Raw genomic sequence first — 21,309 nt, 5'->3', positions numbered from 1 at the left:
TCAGTTAAAATCAGGAACACAATAGTTGCCATTTCACATTAGACTATATGTTCATGCAATAAAGTCTAGTTCTGATGGTAATTAGCACCTGATGCTTATGGAGAAGGTTTAAATGCTGTTTCACAACTCATGCATGAGCTGACTCCCAGATCATTGAATGGAAGTTCTTTGGTTTTTTTTAAATCAGCAACATATTTTCCATCATGTCTTCAATGTACCTATGTAACTTTACCATGCATTTGGGATTTTAAAAGCTTTTCAGATTATAGCAAGCCTGAGTTTAAGAACAGCCAACACTGCAATCTTGAAGGAAAACTCTACGAATGCAGAATCACCTTACAGAGAAATAACTTTTTAAAATCACAGAGTCTTGGCATGTGCCAACCCATTTCACATTGTCTCTTTAAGTAGCTGAAGAGCATCAAGAGACCGTAAACAAATTAACTACTTCCCAGGGAAAGTCTTTCTGAATACTGTCAGGAGAATTTTATATCCAGTAATCCAGTATCTACTGATGGTCAACTGTTGTGTGGTGTTCACATGCAATATATAATGTGTTACCATGAAGGTGAAACATACATTCTGTTTTGTATCACTTGTTAATATTATAGGTCACTTGAATTTAAGCTATGAAACTCTTATGGAATCCTGCAGTGCTTATTTGGTGATTTGGCCATCTTAGTGAAAGGCTATGTCTGGTTCTCTTTTGGAAAAAAACAGGCAGACAGATGACACACCTAGAGATCCACCCTCTCCATCATGACTCTAAAAACTATCAATTACCAGAAGTGTGATATTAGGCCCAGCCTTTAACTTATAGGCTCTGCAGCTCTCCAGGTGTGCTACACCACCAATCCAGTTGCTACTGAAGAGGGAGGGAGGCATTTCAAATGGTGTAAGCTGCTGCAGCAAATCAGGATTGCCATTTTCCTTCTCTTCTATTACTGAACGAATATCTCACTGTCACATCAATGAGCCCATCACCAGCTCCCCAACTGCAAGGTCATTGGTCTTCTTTAAATAATGATTAGAAGGGGACACTACTGACCTGCACAATAATTAACATTTGTATTGCACGGGAGGTTATTCTAAATCATTCTGTATCTATAGGGAACATATGGGAGCACTGTGGGCCTTGATTTCCTGCTTGTGAAATGGAAACTTCTTTTAAAATTTTGCTAGGGGAGGAGACTGTGGGTGGTATGACCTAAAGCCACAACTACACTTAACTGACCAGAGAATTCCTCTCCAATATTTATTATGTGCGCCTGTACAGTAGCACTAGCTTCTTGTTTTTAAAAAATGACAAAGATTCATATGCAAACACCCAAGGTCAACGTATCCAAAACCACCTTTGAGCACAGTTAATGTTCAGACACCAGAAAACAATCACTCACCATCTTGATGGTTACCTGAATCGGCTGGAGACTTGCTGCGGCGCATGGGGGCTGGACTCTTTGCTGAGCTCTTCTGAGGGGTGGGAGATGACTTACTGCCTGTGGCATTCGCAGGGCTCCCTTTCATCACCCGGCATTCTAAGGAAACAAGACAGCAACTGTGGTTATGTCCCTACCTACTCTCGCTGCCTATGGACACCAGCTATGAAACACCCAAGAGCAGCTTAGTGCTTTGTCTCCAAAGAGCTGTAGAAAATATCAATGGCAAAAAAAGCTGATATCTCCGCGTTTTCTCCAGGGCAGAAAGGAGACTTTTTAGGGGAAGGTCAAGAAGAAAAGCTTTGCTCCTCTAGAGGAGATGCTGAGACAGCGTATGTCAAGATCAGGTTGGCTCCCTAGCAGCGCCCATCTCCTTACCTCTGTCCTATCAAAGATTTTCTGCCCTTACCCTTGCCTTGGTTCTCACCAACTAGTGAGCACAATGAAAACGGTCAACACTGACTGAGGGAAGAATCAGGCCAAAAAAACAGTTAATTTGCTGTAACCCTTCTGCAAAGACCTAGTAATAGGAATGATGAGTGGAATTTTTGCAGGTGCAGAAAGCCAGCAAACAGCTCGTGGCATGATGTAAATGTCTCTTAAGTGGCAGATGGGACATCTGCCCCAGGAGGCTTTCACCCATCCCAAATCAACCTCTTCTGTGGTTTCAACAAGCTGCAACTTTTCCAATGCAGAAAGCAAAGAAGACAAAATGGTTTTACAAAACACATCCTCTGTCCTGGCCACTCATCTCTTTCGGAAAGGTTTGTATAAACAAGTCTAGTAGATTTATGTACTTAAAGACATGAGCAGATGAGAACCCCAACTGTGTTTTCTTAAAAAATAAATAGGCCAGGAAGAGTGGAAAATGTAAACATGATCTACAGTGTCCTGCAGAAGGGAACTGAAATGCTAACAGACCTCTGTGTGTCCCAGGATTTCAGGCATGCCAGATTTTCAAAACCGTGAGAGCTAACACAAAAAGCACTTTCCACCCCTCAAGTTATTAACTTAACCCAGTTAAGAAGGTGGCAATAAAAAAGGGATTTCCTTTTTGTCAAATGCTAACTGGTCTCACTTCATCTCCTACAACAGATTGTCCTCACCAAGATGTGAACACCAGGTCTTTTTTACAGACACGAATTAGATGTTCCACCTACAGACATTTTTTTTGTGGAAAAGCTCAGCTCAAGCATGCATGGGCTGGACTGAGGACTCCCTTGACTGGACTCCCTAATGGGAATCAACTAAGGCAGCACATAGCGGATAAATAATTGGTCAACCGAAAACAAGTTGTCTGACCTAAATGTATGTTTTATTTATTTATATATCAGTATATCTATGAAAATGTAATTGCCTTAAATTTTTCCCCAGGCTTTCCTCATTCTCAGACAGTCAAGAGTCAGTCTCTTCTTCCAGATGGTTTGTGAGAGAGTTCGCTGTTGGGTCATGCAGTACAAGAATATGAAGAGAGGATGCTGTGTGCTCCAGGGATACCACATGGTGACAATTAAACCTACAATGAGTTTATTCTCTCTCCTGCTAAATGGAGTTTGGAAACTGTAAATCAGGGCTAGAAAAAGTTATGTGTATTTTTTTCAAAGGTACTTGACTTCTCACAGATGATGCCACAGAAAGGCTTGTAGGGCTCCGGCACCAATATATCCCCAATTTTTTATACATGAAGAGCAGTAATAATGGGGGGGAGGTGTGGAAGGTAGACTATCCCTCCTCAATACTAAAGAATATAGTGTTTGATGAGACACTGTGAAATAGCCTGTAGGGAGAGTGTGCAAATAACTGCTCCTGGTGTTAACCAGCCAAGCCAAAATATGGGGAAAAATCATCTTCAGTCACTGCAGAAGTAATATTTTTCAAGGCTCTTACATATACCTGTTTAACAAAAACTGTGCAACATTTCGATCTTAATGCATGATTCATTTGCCCAGCCATAGGCACCAAATACCATGTGAGATACACTAGAGTACAGCCTCCCCAGAGCAGAGTGTGTCTCCTGAGGCCCTTGTGTGATATCTGTCAAACATACATCACATGCGTATCTCAGAAACCAAGGGGGTCTCACAGAGTGTCAGACATCTATGTTTAGTCACCTGAATTACTCCCTAAAAAAATAAACCTAAAAAGTGAAAATAGCTAATGTTGCGTCTTCTCAAGAGCTTTCAAATTTACTTTCTTCCCAGGGAAGTAATCCCTGGAAAAGAAACTCAGCTTTGCATTTTCCAGTGCAGAACGGCTGACTCTGAGGAATCCCTCCAGCTCAGCCATTGGCAAGTGACAGTACACCAAAGGCAATCACTGAGCATTTGCACATCTTGAAACAAGGTTCTAAAGGTAGAAACCTGACTGTGCTGAAGTTACTGTAAACAGGCCTCTAAACATCAAGGGGGGGGGGGCTGAGGGACGTGACATTTCCATGGGCTGATGCTGAAACCATCAGGGTACGAATGAGACAGCAACTTCATCTGGAAGGTGCTCAGCAACAGGGATTACAGGGCGGAAGCTGTGGTGGGCATTCAGGAGGAAAAAGATGACATAATCCTCTCTTATGCTGTTTCTCATTTTCTTTCCTGATGTCCTGCCAGAGTTAACATAATAACCAGCAATCCAAGTGCATGTCATCCAAAGCGGCAAGAAGAAGTACCCCGTGAGAGAGGAGATTTTAATAAATGACATTCATCTGCAAGACCTCAGGACTCACAGTTTTCTTGCAGCATCTGCCTCATAACAAGGAAGGATGATGGGTGCAAAATGGGAAAACGCTGCTGGCTAATAGCTCCTCATCTGCTTCTTGAGAGGTGCTGGGCACCCCTACTCTGAAAATACCACTGTGAGCTGTAGTTACTCGGTGCCTTCCCAACAGCAGGCTTGGCTTGTTTTTGTTAGAGAAATACAAGCTGGAAAAATCAGTAGTAACCAGGAGTGTAGGCAGAGAGCTGGGCTTCCCATCAAGTTGTTCTGCCAGGATTGCATCCAAACTGTTTTACAGTGTGGAACTCCCTGTGGAGCTGACTCAACTGCCGAGTGTTAAAAAAAAATATGAAGCTCAGGTTACAGATTGCTTCCCCAGCCTGACACTGGTTTTATTCTCTGCCTGCAAAGTTTCAGCTGAACCTTGGAAACTTTCTTTGAATTACCCAAGACCATCAAATGGGTTCATCTGGAGTACACAGGTCAGAAGTACCAGCATCAAATGAAATCAGGCTTGCAAAGGAGTCATAAAAATACAGTGTTTGAAGATTAGAGGCTGCTTGACTTCCTGGTATACAGCAAAAGTCCTCTTTGGTCTTCAATGCCAAGCCAGTTTGTAGCACGTAAGACACCATGGGGCTTTCAGTCCTTATACAGGATACCTAGAGCTTTGGGAAATGAGCCTGAATATTTGGAGACCACATTTTCTTCTAGTTTAAATGGTCAAAATTACATTAATTTACTCTTGCTGCTCACTGGCACTAGCAGACAGCCTGCACTGTTGGTGTATACAGTTGCCAGTGGGGTAGGTGGTAGGTAACTCCTACAAGCAAGGTCTGTATATTCTGTGAAATCAAAGATTTCATGGCTTAATTGATCATAGAGACTCCCATTATTACAGACCTGTGCTTGCAGTTGTAACAGGGACAAATAATGGTGCTGTCCCAGTCCCCTCCCTAAAAAGGGATTTATTGCCCTGCTTTTTGAATCAGCAGAAGAAAGCAGTGGAGGGACTGATTTTTCTTTTAACTGTGCTTTTTCCCATTTTTTAATATTCACATGTCTACTGTTTAGTTCTCAAAAAAAAAAAAAAGTAACTATCTGACTGCAGCTGGATAAAACGGAAAGGATATACACTACCAGATTTTGCAGTAAATGTCAAATAGTGTAGCAAACCATCTATTCTGATTTGGGCTACTTCAGTCTGTATTTGCCCAATTATAATATCCACTGACTGTACACGCATCACAAAAGGATGTTAAATTCCATGTACTAGGTCTTAAAAAACAGGAAAAAAAGCATGCAGCATTATTATCTGATACAAGCAAATGAATGAAAATAAAATAAAAACACAGACAGAAGAGCAGCCTGTGTTTGATGTTACCGCTTTCATCCAGAGAAAAGTCATCCTGTGCATAGCGGAATTTTTCTGGACCACAGGCGATAAACACATCATCATCCCCAAAGAAATCGTGGAGACAGGTCACCTACAGAGAGAGGAAAGTCGTTTATTTTATTTTTAATTGGCAACATTCTGATGTGGCTTAGTTTTAATTTAAACAGGAGGGAGCTGCCTCTCCACTGTTCCCCCTGTCCCATGTTATTCAGTCCTACTTCCCATAAGGCTGGTGCGCAACACACGACTTCTCTGGGCAAGCCAAGAGTAAAAGCGTAATTTGAAAAAGAGGAAAAAAATTCCCAAGTACCTTGCAAATTCTATGAAGTATGGCATTTCCAATCCATTCAGGAGCTGACAGAATACATTTGTAACCCTAATGAATGACACGGGCATTCCCCAGCTACTTCTGAAACAAGAAGCTGGGGTGCCCCCATGCCACGTTGGTAGGCAAGGCTGGGACACCAGCGCCCATGCTGATGAATATCTTAGTACCAACAGAATAAAAACTCAAAGAACCACTAAGAAGGCAAAGAGCTGCTGGGCACAGCACAGGTGCATAAATGTGACTCTTCCGGAGCAGGCAGTCTTGATGATAGGTTTTAAAGCCAAAAGGTTTATCTGCACCATTGAGGAAGAGGCCCAAAGTGTCATTGGGCGCCCTTCCCACCCAAGCATCATTTAAATCCACAGATTGACTCCAGATGTTGTGTCTCCTTCTCCCTGCTTTTGCCACTCCGAGACAGAATGATAAAGCACCATTCCTCACTGCAGAGCCGCCCATCCCACAGAAGGCTGAGGGTGGGGAAGGTGGTTACCAAGTGGGAAAGACACAAGACAAGGGGAGGGGAGGTGTGTGGCAGCCACTGCTGTGGGAGCTCTGCCCTAGGGCTGCTCTGTGGGAAAAGGAAAAGCAATAGCTTTCAGTCACCTAAAACTAAGACCCCTGTCTGGGGACACTACAAAAGCAGGATACAGAAACCTGAGATAAACAGAAGACCTGGTCATGCTGGCTAATGGCTGTGAATACCTTGCTTCTCTTTTTTGCTATCCTAAATAGGGGGAAATTGTATCTTGCAGTACCTGAAGCTCCAGACCCATGTGATGCCTTTCAAAGAAAGATGATGCTCTTCTGTCTTCAGAAAATGCTTTCAAAACTCATATGAAGTGGAAAGTAACACCGTTTTGAAGACAAGAAAAACAATACCGAGAAAATGTTGGAAGGCCCAACTTCAAAGCCTGTGTGTAGCTATTCAAGAGGCAAGTATTCAGCACAGCACCTGCCTCTAAGGGCTAGAGGAACAACAAAGTACCTCATTGACTTCAACCTGAGCTCCTGACATCCCAGCCATATACCGAAAAAGTATTGTGTCAGGAGGAGAAAAAATGCTCATCTGCAAGCACACCAGAGCGGAACATCTCCAACATCAGCCAGCCTGGTACAGCCCATCAACCACTGGGTGAGCCCAGGGTAAACGTGGTTTTTTTTTAAAGTTCCATTTTTTCAGGAGTCCATTCCAAGCGACCACAAGATTGGCACTGACATTTATAATGGAGGTATCAGGCTGACAGCTGATGCCCAGTGTTTTGGCATGTCTGGGCACTGGAGTCTTTGCAGAGGGTAGATGCATTGCAAGGGACTGGAGAGAGCACTGGAGATAACTGTGGGGAAACTTACTGTAGACAGAGCTGAATTTCCATATCTACTGATCCATTTGAGCTGGACTGTGAAAAGTAAATTTCAAGCTCTAATAAATCAACTATAAAGAAGGCTTTTGGCTATCTTAATAAGGCTCAGTATTTCACACTGGTTAATATAATGTATAATTAAAGCACTGCCTAAGAGTGCCAGCTCTGGTTAAGATGCCAAACATTTGCGAAAAGCTTGCTTTTCACATCAGCATGACTTTTAAAATGGAGCAAGCTGAAATCTGCTATGGCTTTGACCAAAGGTAGAATTTTCTTTGCAAACTTCAGTGAATTCCAATTTCTGTTTGCCTAAAATTAGGTTGAAAATAGTTAGCATGTTACCTATAGAGAATTCTCCCACAGAAATTCGACATTTCAAACCAGCAGTTGGTATTACAGTTCTCCCCCTGAGGATGCACTGATTCATTTGCAAAGAATTGGGTTTGGCTCAATACACACGTTCCCATTTGAATGCTAAGTACTATACTTAGGGCATGGAAAAGACTTATGGCTTGCTTAGCTCACCCTTCAGTACAGAAGCCCCTCTGCAGTTAAACGTAGTGCAAAGCTAGATCACAACACAAGGGTTCAAAAATTTCCCAGACTTTTAGATGAAATCAGTAAGAATCCACAGGTGCTTTTATTGTCTCCACATCATAAGTCAAAGTGTATATTTTGTCCTTGAAATACTCACAACCACCACAAGCAAAAAGAAAGTCCAGGCAATGAAGAAAGCCTTCAGATCAAGGGTTCAAACACGATGGAAAACTACCAGCATGCACAAGAATAGAAACCCGATTACACGTCAAGCAGAGATACTTGCAATTCACTTTTCTGCATTCTTGTCCCTTCAGATAGTAGGATGGGTACTGGATGTTGGTAAAGAAATTAGATAATCTACTTGTTGAGCTCCTGATATTCAGCATACAACTTATGTATTTGCTTTATTCGTTCACTTTTGTTTCCTGCTGTAACTTCCACTATTAAGAACTCACCACAACAAGGTAGAAAAGACAGCCAAAAAAGAACGCCACTCCCATTAAATAGGGCAAAACATTGCAAAATTCAGAAAATAACAGGTGTCGCATATTAGGCACTTTTAGCTATGTTGCTTATGTTCACCACCTGTGTGGCATTTTCTACTTACCTTTTGTTTATTAAACTTAAATCCTTGATCATTACTGTATGTCCCTGAAACATGCCCCATATGTATTGCTGTCTATATAAAGTCACTGGAGTAAACTTTCTCTGTGAAAACATATGACCTAAGTGCTGGATCTCACAGCACCAGAGCCAGCTTGCCCGAGTGGTGCACGGAAGAAAAACACCAGGTGAAAGCCCTAGACATGCTCATCCATTAAAGACATGAAACTAGAGAGGACGCAAGCCGGGAAGTGCGACCATGGGCTGCTCTGTGGCTATAGTTGGTTCCAGACCTTATTAGTCACTATGGAACATTTCAGGGTTGTTCTTGACAAATAAGGCCAAACCTCTACCCTGCATTAATTGTTTTAGGGGTTTTTGGTGACTCCAGAATAACCTTGTAAGTCTTCTTAACTCCATTCTTCAAAAGTCTTTTTTCTCATGTTTTCTCAGTAGAAATAAAAAAAATAGTACAGGTCTCCCTGCAAGCAGTCTGGATTGTTTTGAAAATACATGTTCTGTTTTAGCTTACTCTAATCTACTGTTCTAATTATACCCAATATGGTTTGGAACACCATGAAAACCCTGAAAGAAAGTTCACATCAACAAAAATTTACCCCAGCCGATAACCTGAAAATCATTGTTTTTAAGTGCTGCGTTTTGCTCTTAGCTATAAATTTATTAAAGCACAAGACAAAAACTGATAGTAGCCTGCTAGTGCACAGACCACTGCTGCTACCTGAAAATGGTGATTTTGTTGGTGACTGTTATCATGCACCCTTAGCAATGACACTCGAAACCATCAAATTAGTATGATCTTGTCTTTTTCCATTTTTAAGTCTACAAGCTTTTTTATTTATAACAAAAATTACACTTGTGTATAATTACAGTAGACAGGATAAATAGCATTCATTTCCAAGATATTTGCACATGCCTTTGTTTAAAGCAGGATAATATTTAATTTGAAATTCAGGATTAAAAAGACAATATTGACTTGAAAAGGATCAATACTGCATGGAATGTTTTCTCTCCAATTCCTACAGCTTAAGCGATTCTGATGAAGGAAGTTAAATCTTCACACTCCAGTCAATAAGGCACAAATTTATTTATTACAAAATAATTATTTCTAATAGATTTGATGGTAACTTTTTTTTTGTGTCAAGGTTTGATTTTTTAAAAACTTTATAATGTATATTATGGAAGAAATAGAAGTTGGTAGAGATTAACAGAGATTTTAGGGAGTACAAAACTGCAATTAGGTTTTCATTAAGTGCGGTTTCTTTTCTTGTTAAATGAAATCCTTCTCTGCTTATATTAGAAAAACCTTCCCTGAGAGGACAATATAGCTAGGATTTACAAGAGGGGATTTCTGCAGTGACAGTCCATTACTGTCTGCTGCAGCAACTTTAATTGTAGAAAGGAAAGATGCAGCCTTCTGAGAGATGCTGAGCCTTCTTGTTCATTTTAATACAGTAGTTGGAGAACTAAGCATTTTTCAGGATTTTGACAAAATGGAGCTTGCCTCAAGCATCTTACTGGATGCGAGCTCACAGTTTGCTGAAATATCTGTGATGCTACAGATAATCTGAGTTCACCTGGAAAAGGAGCAGTAAATATACAGGATATATATATATATTTATATACCTGCACAGCTGTGAATAACTGGCTATTTCTACCATCCTCCAGGAGGCAGCAGCAGTACTTAAAAATTGCAATTGATTAATAAATAAAATAATTCAAAATAATTTGAAATCAAAAGCCTGAAGACTTAAGCCTTAGTCTGAATCACCTATCAGGGCCAAACCTCTTGTGCTTTAAAAGGGTGTTATGATTAACCGACTTCTTTTTGTTCCCTTTCATAATCTGCAGAATGACAGAGTTTGCTGGGTCTGCATGGCTAATGGGTCGCCCTCACTGTCACTGTCTACAAATACGAAGATCATCACAGCAGTAACATAGGCTCCAGCCACGTTTCGGTTCCTTTCACTGCTGGATCGAGCTCTGCAGCTCCTGTGGCTGCCACTTTAGCAGGAGGCCTCTGGTAGCCTGGACTGGCCATCAGTGTTTGTCGAGAAGATGACAGAGCACATCTCTGAAGAGGAATACATCACCAGGAGGGTTAACTGAACTGTCTTTTTCACCTTTCTGAGAAATGTCTTTATCAGAAGTTCCTATTTTTAGCTGATGGAGCCAGGTAAGCCTGAATGATAAATGATCAGACACTGTAGATAGTGATTATTCAGAACAATGATTTATGTACACAGTCCTGCTTCCAGACTTTCCATCTCTTCCTTATGTCATGGAATGAGGAAAGCCTCTGCCTCTACCTAAATGGTCAGCAGAGACTGGCAAGGGAGATTTGGAATAAGATCAGCACATGTTCAACCTGGGGGGTGAACATCTTCCCTCTTGGGAACTGTTATCTTTAACCAACTGCTTGACTCTGCACAAGTCTTAAGAAAAGTGAAGGCCAGTGCAAGGCTTCTTCCTCTGCTCCGCTCTCCTTTAGTCATAATGACTTCATTAACTATTGTCTCTGTAATATCCCTCCTCTTCAAGAATTTCGACAGCAGGACAGAAAGCGATACTGGTACATAGGTAGCTTCAAACTGTTCCCTAAGTTTCTGCAAATCTAACAGTTAACGCTCAAAGAAAAGAGATGTCCATTTGCTTTCTTTAAATCATCATACTTCTCCAGCTTGTAGGCTTCCAGAGTTCAGAACAGGAGAAAAACTATCTTCAGAAACAGCTTCCTTAAAGGCCAGAAAGACATAGGAGATAATTTGCGTGCCATACACACATAAAGCCTACCAAGAGCAGAACTGAATTAAGACATACTCTTATTTTCTAAGTTGCTTTAATAAATGCTATAAAACTGAACACATCTGACCATCTGTTACCTAAAGACAATTAACATATTTTAGATGCCTGCTCATGTCCCTTCTCTTTCATTGCTAGATGGAGTTAAGGAAGTCAGATGAGCAGCTAGACAGGCACTGAGAGTTAACTGAGATGAGAACGTAACTAAAATCTGTTTAAACTCTGTTTTAACTCAAACCAGAAATCTGATGGACTTATTTATACTCCAACACCTGTACCCCAAGTCAAATTGGCAGCGGTATGTTTATTTCGGGTGAGAAGCCAAAGTTCTAAATCACAAAGGCAACCGTGCTTTACAATTAATCCGTTGGTGTTTGCAATCAATAAAGCATGGTACAGAAACCAAACACATACAGACTTGTCCACAGGAAGACTCAGCAAGGTCATGTGCCAGAGTGAATATCGGGAATTAATGAACATGCAGAGCAGACTTAGAATTAACTAATTAACTGCTTTCTCTTCTCTGACAAGCTCTTCGCCACGTGTCCAGAAGGAAAAAGATTTCAGAAGCCTTAAGGGGTTAAGGGGACATGATGGAAAATAAAGATGGTGATATTGGAATGCACAGCACTTAATACTTTATTTTTAACAGTCTGAAGACTGCAAGCCCAAAGCAGACACTGAATTGATTTACATTTTATTAGATTCTGGTTTCCTGCATTTAAAAAGAAGAGATGTTTGGATTCAATTATTTCTTTAAACTATGCGCGCGCACACACACACTCAATAGATTCCACATTTGCATTCACAGAAAGAGAATTACTTATCCACTTTTACGAAAAAATACTGCTTAAAATGGATAAGCAGTAGAAAGATGAGCAGAAAAAGCACAGATGTTGACATTCAAAAATGGATCAGGAGCACTCCTGCATGCCCAGCCCATGCCATAGAAGTATGTGCAATTACACTTTGGGGAGCCCTTCTCTGAGCTACTCAGCAGTAAGGGATCCGCTCTTCCATCTCTGCTCTCCTATGCCACCAAACATCCACGTGGAAACCTGGCAGGACCATGGTTGTGCTGTCCCCTCACTACCGTGTTTGCAGTGAGCCATCAGGAAGGGTAGGAAAAATCATCTCTACCATCTAGGTTTCAGGGCCAGTGATTTGACCTCTCACTAGAAACATTCAGTGAGATTTCCATTCTTTAAAACATTATTCAGAGATCTCAACTTTTTCTTGTATTCGTGGAGAGCCATCGCTACATTTAAGTCCACATAGCTTGATTGAAACAATCAAAGTCCACTCTTCTGTAGAGACTTTTTCTTCCTTTCTCACCTTCAGAAGAGAAAATTGTGGGCAAGTCAGCATGATCAGGTGTTTTCTTTGATGCAAGAGGGAATTTTTACACCTTTTTATTGGTGAAAAATGCAGATCCTCTTAATTAGGCTGTCTAACTACAGTAGGTTGATTATGAGTGCTTTATGTCCACTTGGACTATTTTGTTATAATACGACTAAACCACAGTAGGGACACCAGCTTCCCACCAATATGCATTATTTCTATAATAAGCATACGATGCTTATTTAAGTGGAATAAGAAATATTCATGCATGTATGTGCACAGCAGCTTGTAAGACTTCATGCATGAAGAAACACTGCTCTCGAAAGGGCTGCAGCACAAGGTGCCTGTTTATTTAAGTATTGGAAATGGATAAGTTTGAAATAGAATAGAATAAAAAGCAAGGGGGAGGAAAGGTCAATAGCCAAGATACCCGGTAGGAATGTTAAAGCTGAATTTAATATATCTGGTGAATTAGTGGTGCTTCCAAACTGTGAGAAATCCAATTAGCCTCTGGAAGAAAGGTTAGTTTGTTATCCCCCCATTCCATATACATACAGAGGGGACTATGAAACAGATATTCAGGGTGTTCATTCTTTTTACCTAGAAGAAAGGCTTGCTCTTGCATTCATGAGGGTATTAGGCTGAGGATAAACGTGCTGTACAGTCTGGGGCCATAAGGAGCACAGCCATCAACGCCAATATATAAAAGATTACCCTTTCTCAAATTAGAAAGCCATAAAACCAGAAATTCTAGGTGACAAATTAAGATTATGAAAGGAAAGATTTCTATGACAAATTGCCCCAAAAAACACTTAAGAATTCAGAGAACTGTCAAACCATTCTTCCTCCTTGTGCCCCCTCGTCACTCTTGAGAGGGAACAGTAGTTCTGGACTACAAAAGAGCACCAGAGACTTCGGAAGTAGCACGACTACACGGCCAAGGTTAAGCAACGCTACTTGAAATGGGAGTCTTGAAAGTAGGGGCACAGGGAGCCTATCAACCTACTTACGGTCAGGCTGAATGGAACGGGCTGGAATTTCCAGTTAATGGGATTTTCAGCAACAAGCTCCTGAAACCTATAGCTGTTGCCAATCCTGTTGTGCATATCTGCATAAAAGAGAAAGGCTCTTGTTGAGCTTTGTGCGAGTTTTTCTTTAACTGTAACAATGGTACTAATGGTGATGGAGAGGCGTTGGTAACCCTGGTTAAAACTCAAAGAAAACACCCTGTACCAGGACTGAATGGTTTGGTGCGTGCCTGCAAGAAACCCCCGCCATCTTCAGGAGCACCAAAAGAATATTACCATTAGCTGACCAACAGGCCCAGAAGGGTGAAAAGCTACACCAAGCCTTTACTACTTGTAAGAAGCTCTAAGGGACTGTAGGAGACCAATAGCCTCACCCTGACTTCATCTCACAACTGGTCCCTGGTTTCCCCAAGGAGCCCTTACCTCTGTACCCCACACCACAGCACCTACCTCGTGCATGAGAAGGTCAGAATCAGCATCCCCACAAACACCCCTCTGCCGGCTTTCATTTGGGGAAGATGGTGAGGAAGGGAGGAAGTAAAACTGTGGCTGTGAGAACTGCTCTCAGCCCCACATGCAGTGTGTGTTGTCTGCTTAAAAGACTAAGATGATGTCTTGTCTTTCCTTACCCACTAGAGGAGTGCATGGGAGAGTCTTTAAGATCATCTGATTCCAATTCCCCTGCCATGGGCAGGGACACCTCCCACTAGAGCAGGCGGCTCAGAGTCCCATCCAGCCTGGCCTTGAACACTTCCAGGGATGGGGCGTCCAGAAGTTCTCTGGGCAACCTGTTCCAGTGCCTCACCACCCTCCTCAATGTCTTATAAGTGTTCCTGCCTCCTGCTCCTTCTTTTCTCTTATCAGTCAGCATTATGTAAAAATACTTCCTCCAGTTAATTACTTCATGGTCAGATGCACCAAGAACTTAATTCTCAGCCCAAACATTTCAAAGGACACTACATTAGGCAGCTATCAAAGAGAGATCCATCCCTTTGGACTTTCACCCACCTGGGTACGGTTATGGGCTTCAGCCCAGTACAGCAGTGGCAGTGGCCAAAGATGAACCCTCACGGGGGGACAAAACTGATTTATTTCCATTTTCCAGGAATAAGTCTACTGTCTTGCAACCCACCCATTCTGCCTAACTACTGCCCAGCATGTAGCCATGGAAGCAGAGGGCAGCGTGCCTGCACAGTGCTTTCAGGCAGACTAAAGTTCTGGCAAAATGAAGAGGATTACATAGTTGTACGAAATAGCAGGATTTGTTCCTACAGCTTCTTTGTGATGTGGTGTAAGGAAACATAATTCTGTCTTCAATAATCACCCAGAGTGGCAAAGGAAATTATATTAAATACGGATAGATTTGGTTTCCATGTAACAAGTGGATGTGTTTTACCCACTGAGGCAACCTTTCCTTAAGAAATGTAGTTACTCGACGTTGTCATGAGTCCTGCTGACATCAGTAACTTCCTTCCAAAATAAGTGCTAGGGAAAAATCAGTGTCAGACTTATTACTCTTAGTGCATCAGGAGAGCTTGAGGACACTTCAGTTTAAGTCAAGCATCAGCACTGACTTTGAAAGCAGCACGTTTGGAACTGTCTGTCTCCCCTAGCACAGCAGCACACCAACACACTTCACTACGGATAACCTTGTCTTCCTTGGCATTTGTGGTAGACAGCATATGTTAATTAGGATTATGGCAATGAATTATCACAATTTTTCCTGGGGAAGATGCACTCTAACTCAGCTGTAATTAAAAACCTTTTCTGACCAGACAAGTCTATTCTGTCAATTCAGTTTATGCACATATTTGTATCCCAGCCTGCACTGGTTTTACTCAGGGTGTAGGTCTCCAATTACACAGACTTTCAAACACCTCTGCTATTTTTATCATATCTGAAGATACTTCTTCTATTAATTAATTCTTGGATGTGACACTGAGCTCATATTTTGTACAGGTCCCCCGCTATTTTGTTCAACTTCTGCAAAATCCCACTTTCTCATCAAGGGAGATGTCGAAAAGCTAACATTTTCACTTCATCCTATCAACTTTAATGTAAAAAAGACACAAGTATGAAATATTCAACCTTCAAATTGTCCTTCCTAATACACATCTCCAAACCTGACAATGAACAAACTGTCCTCTCTGCCAACATTGTAATGTCGCTTGAGCCTATGGATCCACGTCAGCCTAATTCTTGAAGAAGATGAGAAGATGCAACCGGTTCTGTACTGGCTTTGCATTTCACCCCACTCATAGCATCAAAGCTGTTTCTCAATTGCTAAAATATTCTGTAAAGGCTCCTAAAGGCAGTTTGACTAGTTAAATGTCAATGTTTGCAAGGATCTTTATTACACTCTTAATTCTGAAGATTAATGGGAATTAAAAATGGTGTCCTTTAAAAATTAAATTGTAACAGATGCTACATTAAATCTAAAGGAAAGTAGCAATTGCTATCAAGCTGTTCTTTCAGGGAGTTAAAATTTCTTCCTTAATTATAATTCTGAACATGTTCTTTGTGTTTTGGGAGATTTCCTGAATTTACAGCAAATGCATATACCCTCCCTATCGGAACAATTTTGTTTTCACCCTAATTTCTGTTAATCTTTGAATAAAGCTATTAATTTTTTTTCTAATTAATGGGTCTTTTCAATTCAGCTGACAGCTAACAGAGTAATGGAAAATTCAGCATTATGTCCTGAGCTAAACCATATTAGGATAGAAATTAACAATGTTAAGCAGGCTGTGAGATAAAAATACTTTGTACAGAACATGCAGCGAGGCTGCTGAAACGAATGGCCCAAAGCCTCTCACATGGAAATGCCTTTTTTTTTCTTTTTTTCTTTTTTTTTGATATGAAATATATCCCATCCTTTCCATGTCTACAGGACCAATGACAAGTTCTAGCTTAGTATGCAGTAATGTTAATAGGATAATTGATGCAGGAATACTGAAATAGATGATGTGTAAAATGGCAGGCTGCATAATTGTCTGGAGTGAATTCAAGCATTTCTGCAGTGAAAAATAGTCCTGTTTTATAATCCTATCACGTCTCCTTGCTGCTGCATAGAAAGCAAATTTCATTTGGAGATGCAGTTATTTACTAGGGGGATTTCAAAAGGCAGAAGGTTAAAGCCTTCTTGCCCCAACTAAATAGCACCGGGGAGAGGTATTAAAGGGGCCACACTAATTTTGGGAGTATTGTTCAAATTACATCATTATAATAGATGTATAGCACATGAGGGTGAATCCTTGCCATTGAGTGGTGGCAGAAGAGTACCTGATAAAAACAAAACAAAAAAAGCGCCATTCCTTTTTAATATTTTACCTTTCTTTTGAAATATGGAGCAATATGTGATGGAAGAAGGGAGGGGACAGAAAGAAGAGTTTTAAAAATTATGATGCAATTAATTTCTGCTTCTCTGAAACATGCAAGAACCATTACATTTGGATGGCATAAAATGAGTCGTAGACTACTGAAGCAATTAGAAACTAATTGTTATGAGATTCTCCCAAGAGATACATGATGAGAGAAACAGGAGACGGCCAGAGACTTACAAGCAGAATTGTGTCTGTTTCTTTCTCAATCTCTAAGAGATAGCAAATTCCACTTCTACAGGGGCAGAGGTGACTATATGAGCTCATAGATCAGCCAGCTGCAGATGGTTGTACACATCGACATTCCCTTTTTGCACTGTCTCCAGGATAACTGGGTACTGCTTTTCTTATTAGAATCACAGAAATAGCACATCTGGATTTTTTCCTCCTCTCTCCATTGCTGCATGAATTCATCAGCTCTTCACCTGTCCTTCACTCCCCATCTCTTCCCCAGCCCTCACCCCTCTAGACCAACTATGTCTTTTCCATGATAAATGGATCCTTTCTGCTGGTGTGTAGAACACGAGCCTGGCATCTGCCCACTCAGGACTTCTCTCTGCTGCCACTGACACTAACAGGAACTGGACTGAGCTGTTCATTCTCAACAGCACTCTGGTGTGAGAGAATAATGAGCACACATAGCACCTTGCAGTTGTCTTCACCTTTCCACAGGGAAATATTGTAGATTCCTTCCTTCCCTGACCCTTCCTGCTGATTCTCACCTCTGCAGAAAAGAAAGCATTTCTTTTTCCTTGCAGATTTTGAGTCAGCTCAAAATCTGATCTCACTTATGCACCCAACAACCCGTGGTCAAAGCACCAATTCTGAGTCCCCATTGTGACTGGAAATCAGTAACTGTGCAACTACAGTTAAAAGAGAAGGATGTTAAATAACCCTTTGTTAGGTTCAGCAAAGGTGATACCTTAATATCAATTAAAAGACGCAGGTGGTTTTTTTGTTTGGTTTGTTATTGTCGTTTTGTGTTGGGTTTTTTTTATTTTGTTCTGGATGCCAGAAAAGAAATAAGGCTTGCTGTCTGGTCATGGTGGAAATGCTGCTCATACATAAACTCATGTGTAAACACTGCGTAAAGACTGAACATACAGTTATGAAAAAAAAAGTAAACAAAAGGGCCAAATCTGTATTGGCATACAAGCCCCTTGGTACAAATCTACTGAAGTCAAAAGAATTCTACAAAGCATCAGTCTGACTTTACTCCCTGATTAAACTGACAGCACTTCTAAAACTTTGTATTATTATTCTTTCCCCCTCAAATGTTTTATAACTCCCCTTTGCTCTTTTCCCCTTTCGTCTTAGATAATTTTTGACAGGTAATCCAGCAATATCAGCCTCTCCTGTGGAGATCTTCTCTATACCCACAGTGGTATACTTTCAATTTGCTCCAGCACTCTAACAAACATGTAGTGCAGACAGTGCGGGCTGAGCTTTTTTAAGAAACATTGAATGTCTGCAATTCCAGTTGGGTTCAACAGGAACTACAGAAACACAGCATCTCTGAAGCATGGAATAGCAGGAGTAAGTGGAGAGAGGCAATTGTAACAAGACCAGTGCTATATTTCCATTGGTATCTCTGAAGGAATACTGTTGAGTCCAGAAAATATATTTCCATAGGGAACGTGGTGCTAGAGTTCACGAAAATGTTACTGTACTAAACCAACTGCACTTCTTCTTTCCCTTATTTTTTCCTCTGTACCAAGAGGCAGTAAAGCATCTGTGACCAAATAAGGCAACACATGAATATCCTTTAAAAAAAAATTAAAAAATCACGTCCTGACAATTAACATGCTGGTGCAGTCAATTCTTGGAACATCAAATCTACTATGATACTTGCACACTAGACTGATTTAACAAGCGTTTTGCTTTTGCTGTGCTGTTTTGAACTCAAACATGCCAAAGTAATTTTAAAAACTCAACACTGCTTTTCCTTAGTAGTCCAGGCTAAATATTTTGTTTCTTTCCTCTAGAGAATACATAATCCACACCATTGTATTGCTTTTGTTCCAAAGCAGCATTCTTGGATAAAAGAAAAAACTAGCTCTGGCTGCCTAGAAGAAAATTAGCCTTAGATAATGAATGGTATATTTTTCTTTGCAACTACTTCTCTTTGTAATACCTAGGCAAGAATTAAATTCTCTTACCCGAGCTGACTTATATGTATAAAGTTTTACAGAGAAGTATGCTGTCCGTTTTCCCCAATTATCTGATTTGGTTCTGTGGATCCAGCCACCGTCCCTCTAGTGTGTTGTATTAAGTCACAGTTTTTGAGTTCTGACCATGGAAATCACAGTTTTGGCCTATGCAATGTGTTTTGTACAGGGCTCTTGCCGAGCACAGGATCATGATGCTCAGGAGCCACAGGTTACCGGGAGAGCAGTGGGCAGAGCTCCTGTTAGTCGTACGCAAACCAAACTCTTCTGGTTACTACTAGTTCAGTGAGATGCTATTTTGCATCCAAACTTCCTTCACTGGAAGCAAACCCAGAGTGTATCAGTATAGAATTATTTAAGGACTACCAGGTGTTCATATAGCTAAGCATTATATCACAATAAGACGTTAATTCATAAGAAAAAAAGTGGATTTTTAGCTTATTCCGGCTTCTTGATGTAAAAATTAGGCCAGTGGTTGGCAGATAAAGTTTCTGGTCTTTTCCTAAACAGATTTTTCTTCTCTTCAGGGTGCAAATGTAAATCCGGAAAGTCTTATCTTACGGCCCAAGCCTTTGTTTTTGTAATCCTCTTTAAGGTGCCCAGCTCACCTGTATTGAATTAAAAATAAAGCGTCAATATTGTAAGCCTTTCCACTTTGCTCCAGTGTTACGCTCTGATTCTGCCTTAAACAGACGTGTCTGAAGGGACCCTACGGGTGCTTATTCAGTCCTTTGCATCTCCTCTAAAATAGACGTTGGATGTCTCATCCACTGTAACACCAGAGAATTTGGTCTTTGATCTTACCCTGGTTAGCACTACATTCACGGAGACACACGGGCAGGTTTGAGCCCTAGATATGCTATCAGTGCTTGATAGCTGCTCTAATAACTGTATGTGGTGCAGAATGTAAACAGTGTCGCGTATGTACTTTTAAATGAACAAGACAATGAGATACAAAGAGCAGTAGTATTACATGTTGTGGTGCCTGGGGTATAGTAGTGAGCCATGTGAAAAATAATGCCATTCAATATAGAATTTCCTTGTACTAGATTTAATTTTGCATGTGCTGATGAGAATCTGGTCCTTTTTTTAGCAGGTAGCATCATATCAACATATAAGAAAAGGCATTCTATTTAAATTGTATATGTATTCATTTTATTGTCATTACCCACTCACGGTTATAGCCACTAATAAGATGACTATTGCTCCCTTGTTTGTGTATACAGACCAGCTTGCCATCTGGGGGTTAATGAATGATAGCAAGTGGAAGCATGAAAATAAAATTAGCAATGCCCAGTTCAACCCACTTTATCAAACTCATCAGTTTATAGGATTAGCAATGGATTCAGTGCAAATCTCTGCTATGGGTATTATGAGCAAGATTCATGCCAATTAGCAGTAACAGCAGGTTATTTGGGAAGAGCACTGACAACAGTTAAAAGCTCCTTCTACTTTTAAACTATGTTGTTAGGACATCCATTTCAAGCATTCATGTCCACTTATAAGACTATTTTTACTGATCTCCCAAGTGCTATTTAATTTCTTACGTGCATTCATGGCATTGTTTCCTGAGGCAGTGAAGAAGACTGAATCATTCCTTTTCTAAATTAAGTCATGCAGTAGCTACTCTCAGCCTCTTTGGATTCAGGTCAGGTTGCTCTCAGCAGAATCCAACACATATTACATTCTTCTCTCCTCTATGGCAGATGTGATTCTGATCACACAGAGATCAAAAAATTCCCTATTGACTTCAACATGTGTGGGATCAGGCCCTAAATCCCCATAACAATCAAGAGACCTGAAGGAAAGTATTGCAGTAATCTATTGGTGGATGCCACTTAAGCAGTGGAAGGCTTCGGCCTGGCTCCACCAGAGGAACGTTGCTGGTAGCATATAGCTCCAGGCTTCTGCAACATGCAGTTCTCCTGTGGGCATCAGCACAGCAAAGTCCATATATACATTTCATGGATAATCTGATTAGAAAATGACAGCTTTGTGGAAGGTAGACTTTTCCCATATACTGTCATGCCTACAAGACAGGGACAAGGCTAAAGCCAGTGCCATTGTAGACTAAAATACCCCTTAGAAAATCAAGTTTGATACATTTTTGGGAGGAGGAACTTTTCTCTGCTTCTCTACAAATAGGTTGTAATAAATTACTGTACTTCCAAGACAGTATCCTGCCATCTCTGCACAGCA

The 21,309-nt window shown here is 40.8% G+C and overlaps 1 protein-coding gene across 3 annotated transcripts in view; it reads right to left on the bottom strand.

Moving 5' to 3' along the window:
- DCX (doublecortin) overlaps positions 1-21,309 on the bottom strand; it is a 125,099-nt gene that overhangs the window by 22,796 nt on the left and 80,994 nt on the right. For 2 of the 3 annotated variants that reach the window (XM_074599921.1, XM_074599920.1), the window contains 2 exons: positions 5,530-5,632; positions 1,398-1,535 (listed from right to left, as the gene is read on the bottom strand). In XM_074599921.1, the coding sequence (XP_074456022.1) occupies positions 1,398-1,535; positions 5,530-5,632 (241 nt within the window). The remainder of the gene's footprint in view (positions 1-1,397; positions 1,536-5,529; positions 5,633-21,309) is intronic. The other variant, XM_074599922.1, reaches the window with a different exon arrangement.

This window comes from Larus michahellis, chromosome 9, assembly GCF_964199755.1.
Source record: "Larus michahellis chromosome 9, bLarMic1.1, whole genome shotgun sequence".
Lineage (NCBI taxonomy): Eukaryota > Metazoa > Chordata > Aves > Charadriiformes > Laridae > Larus > Larus michahellis.
This window is presented reverse-complemented; position numbering and strand designations above follow the sequence as displayed.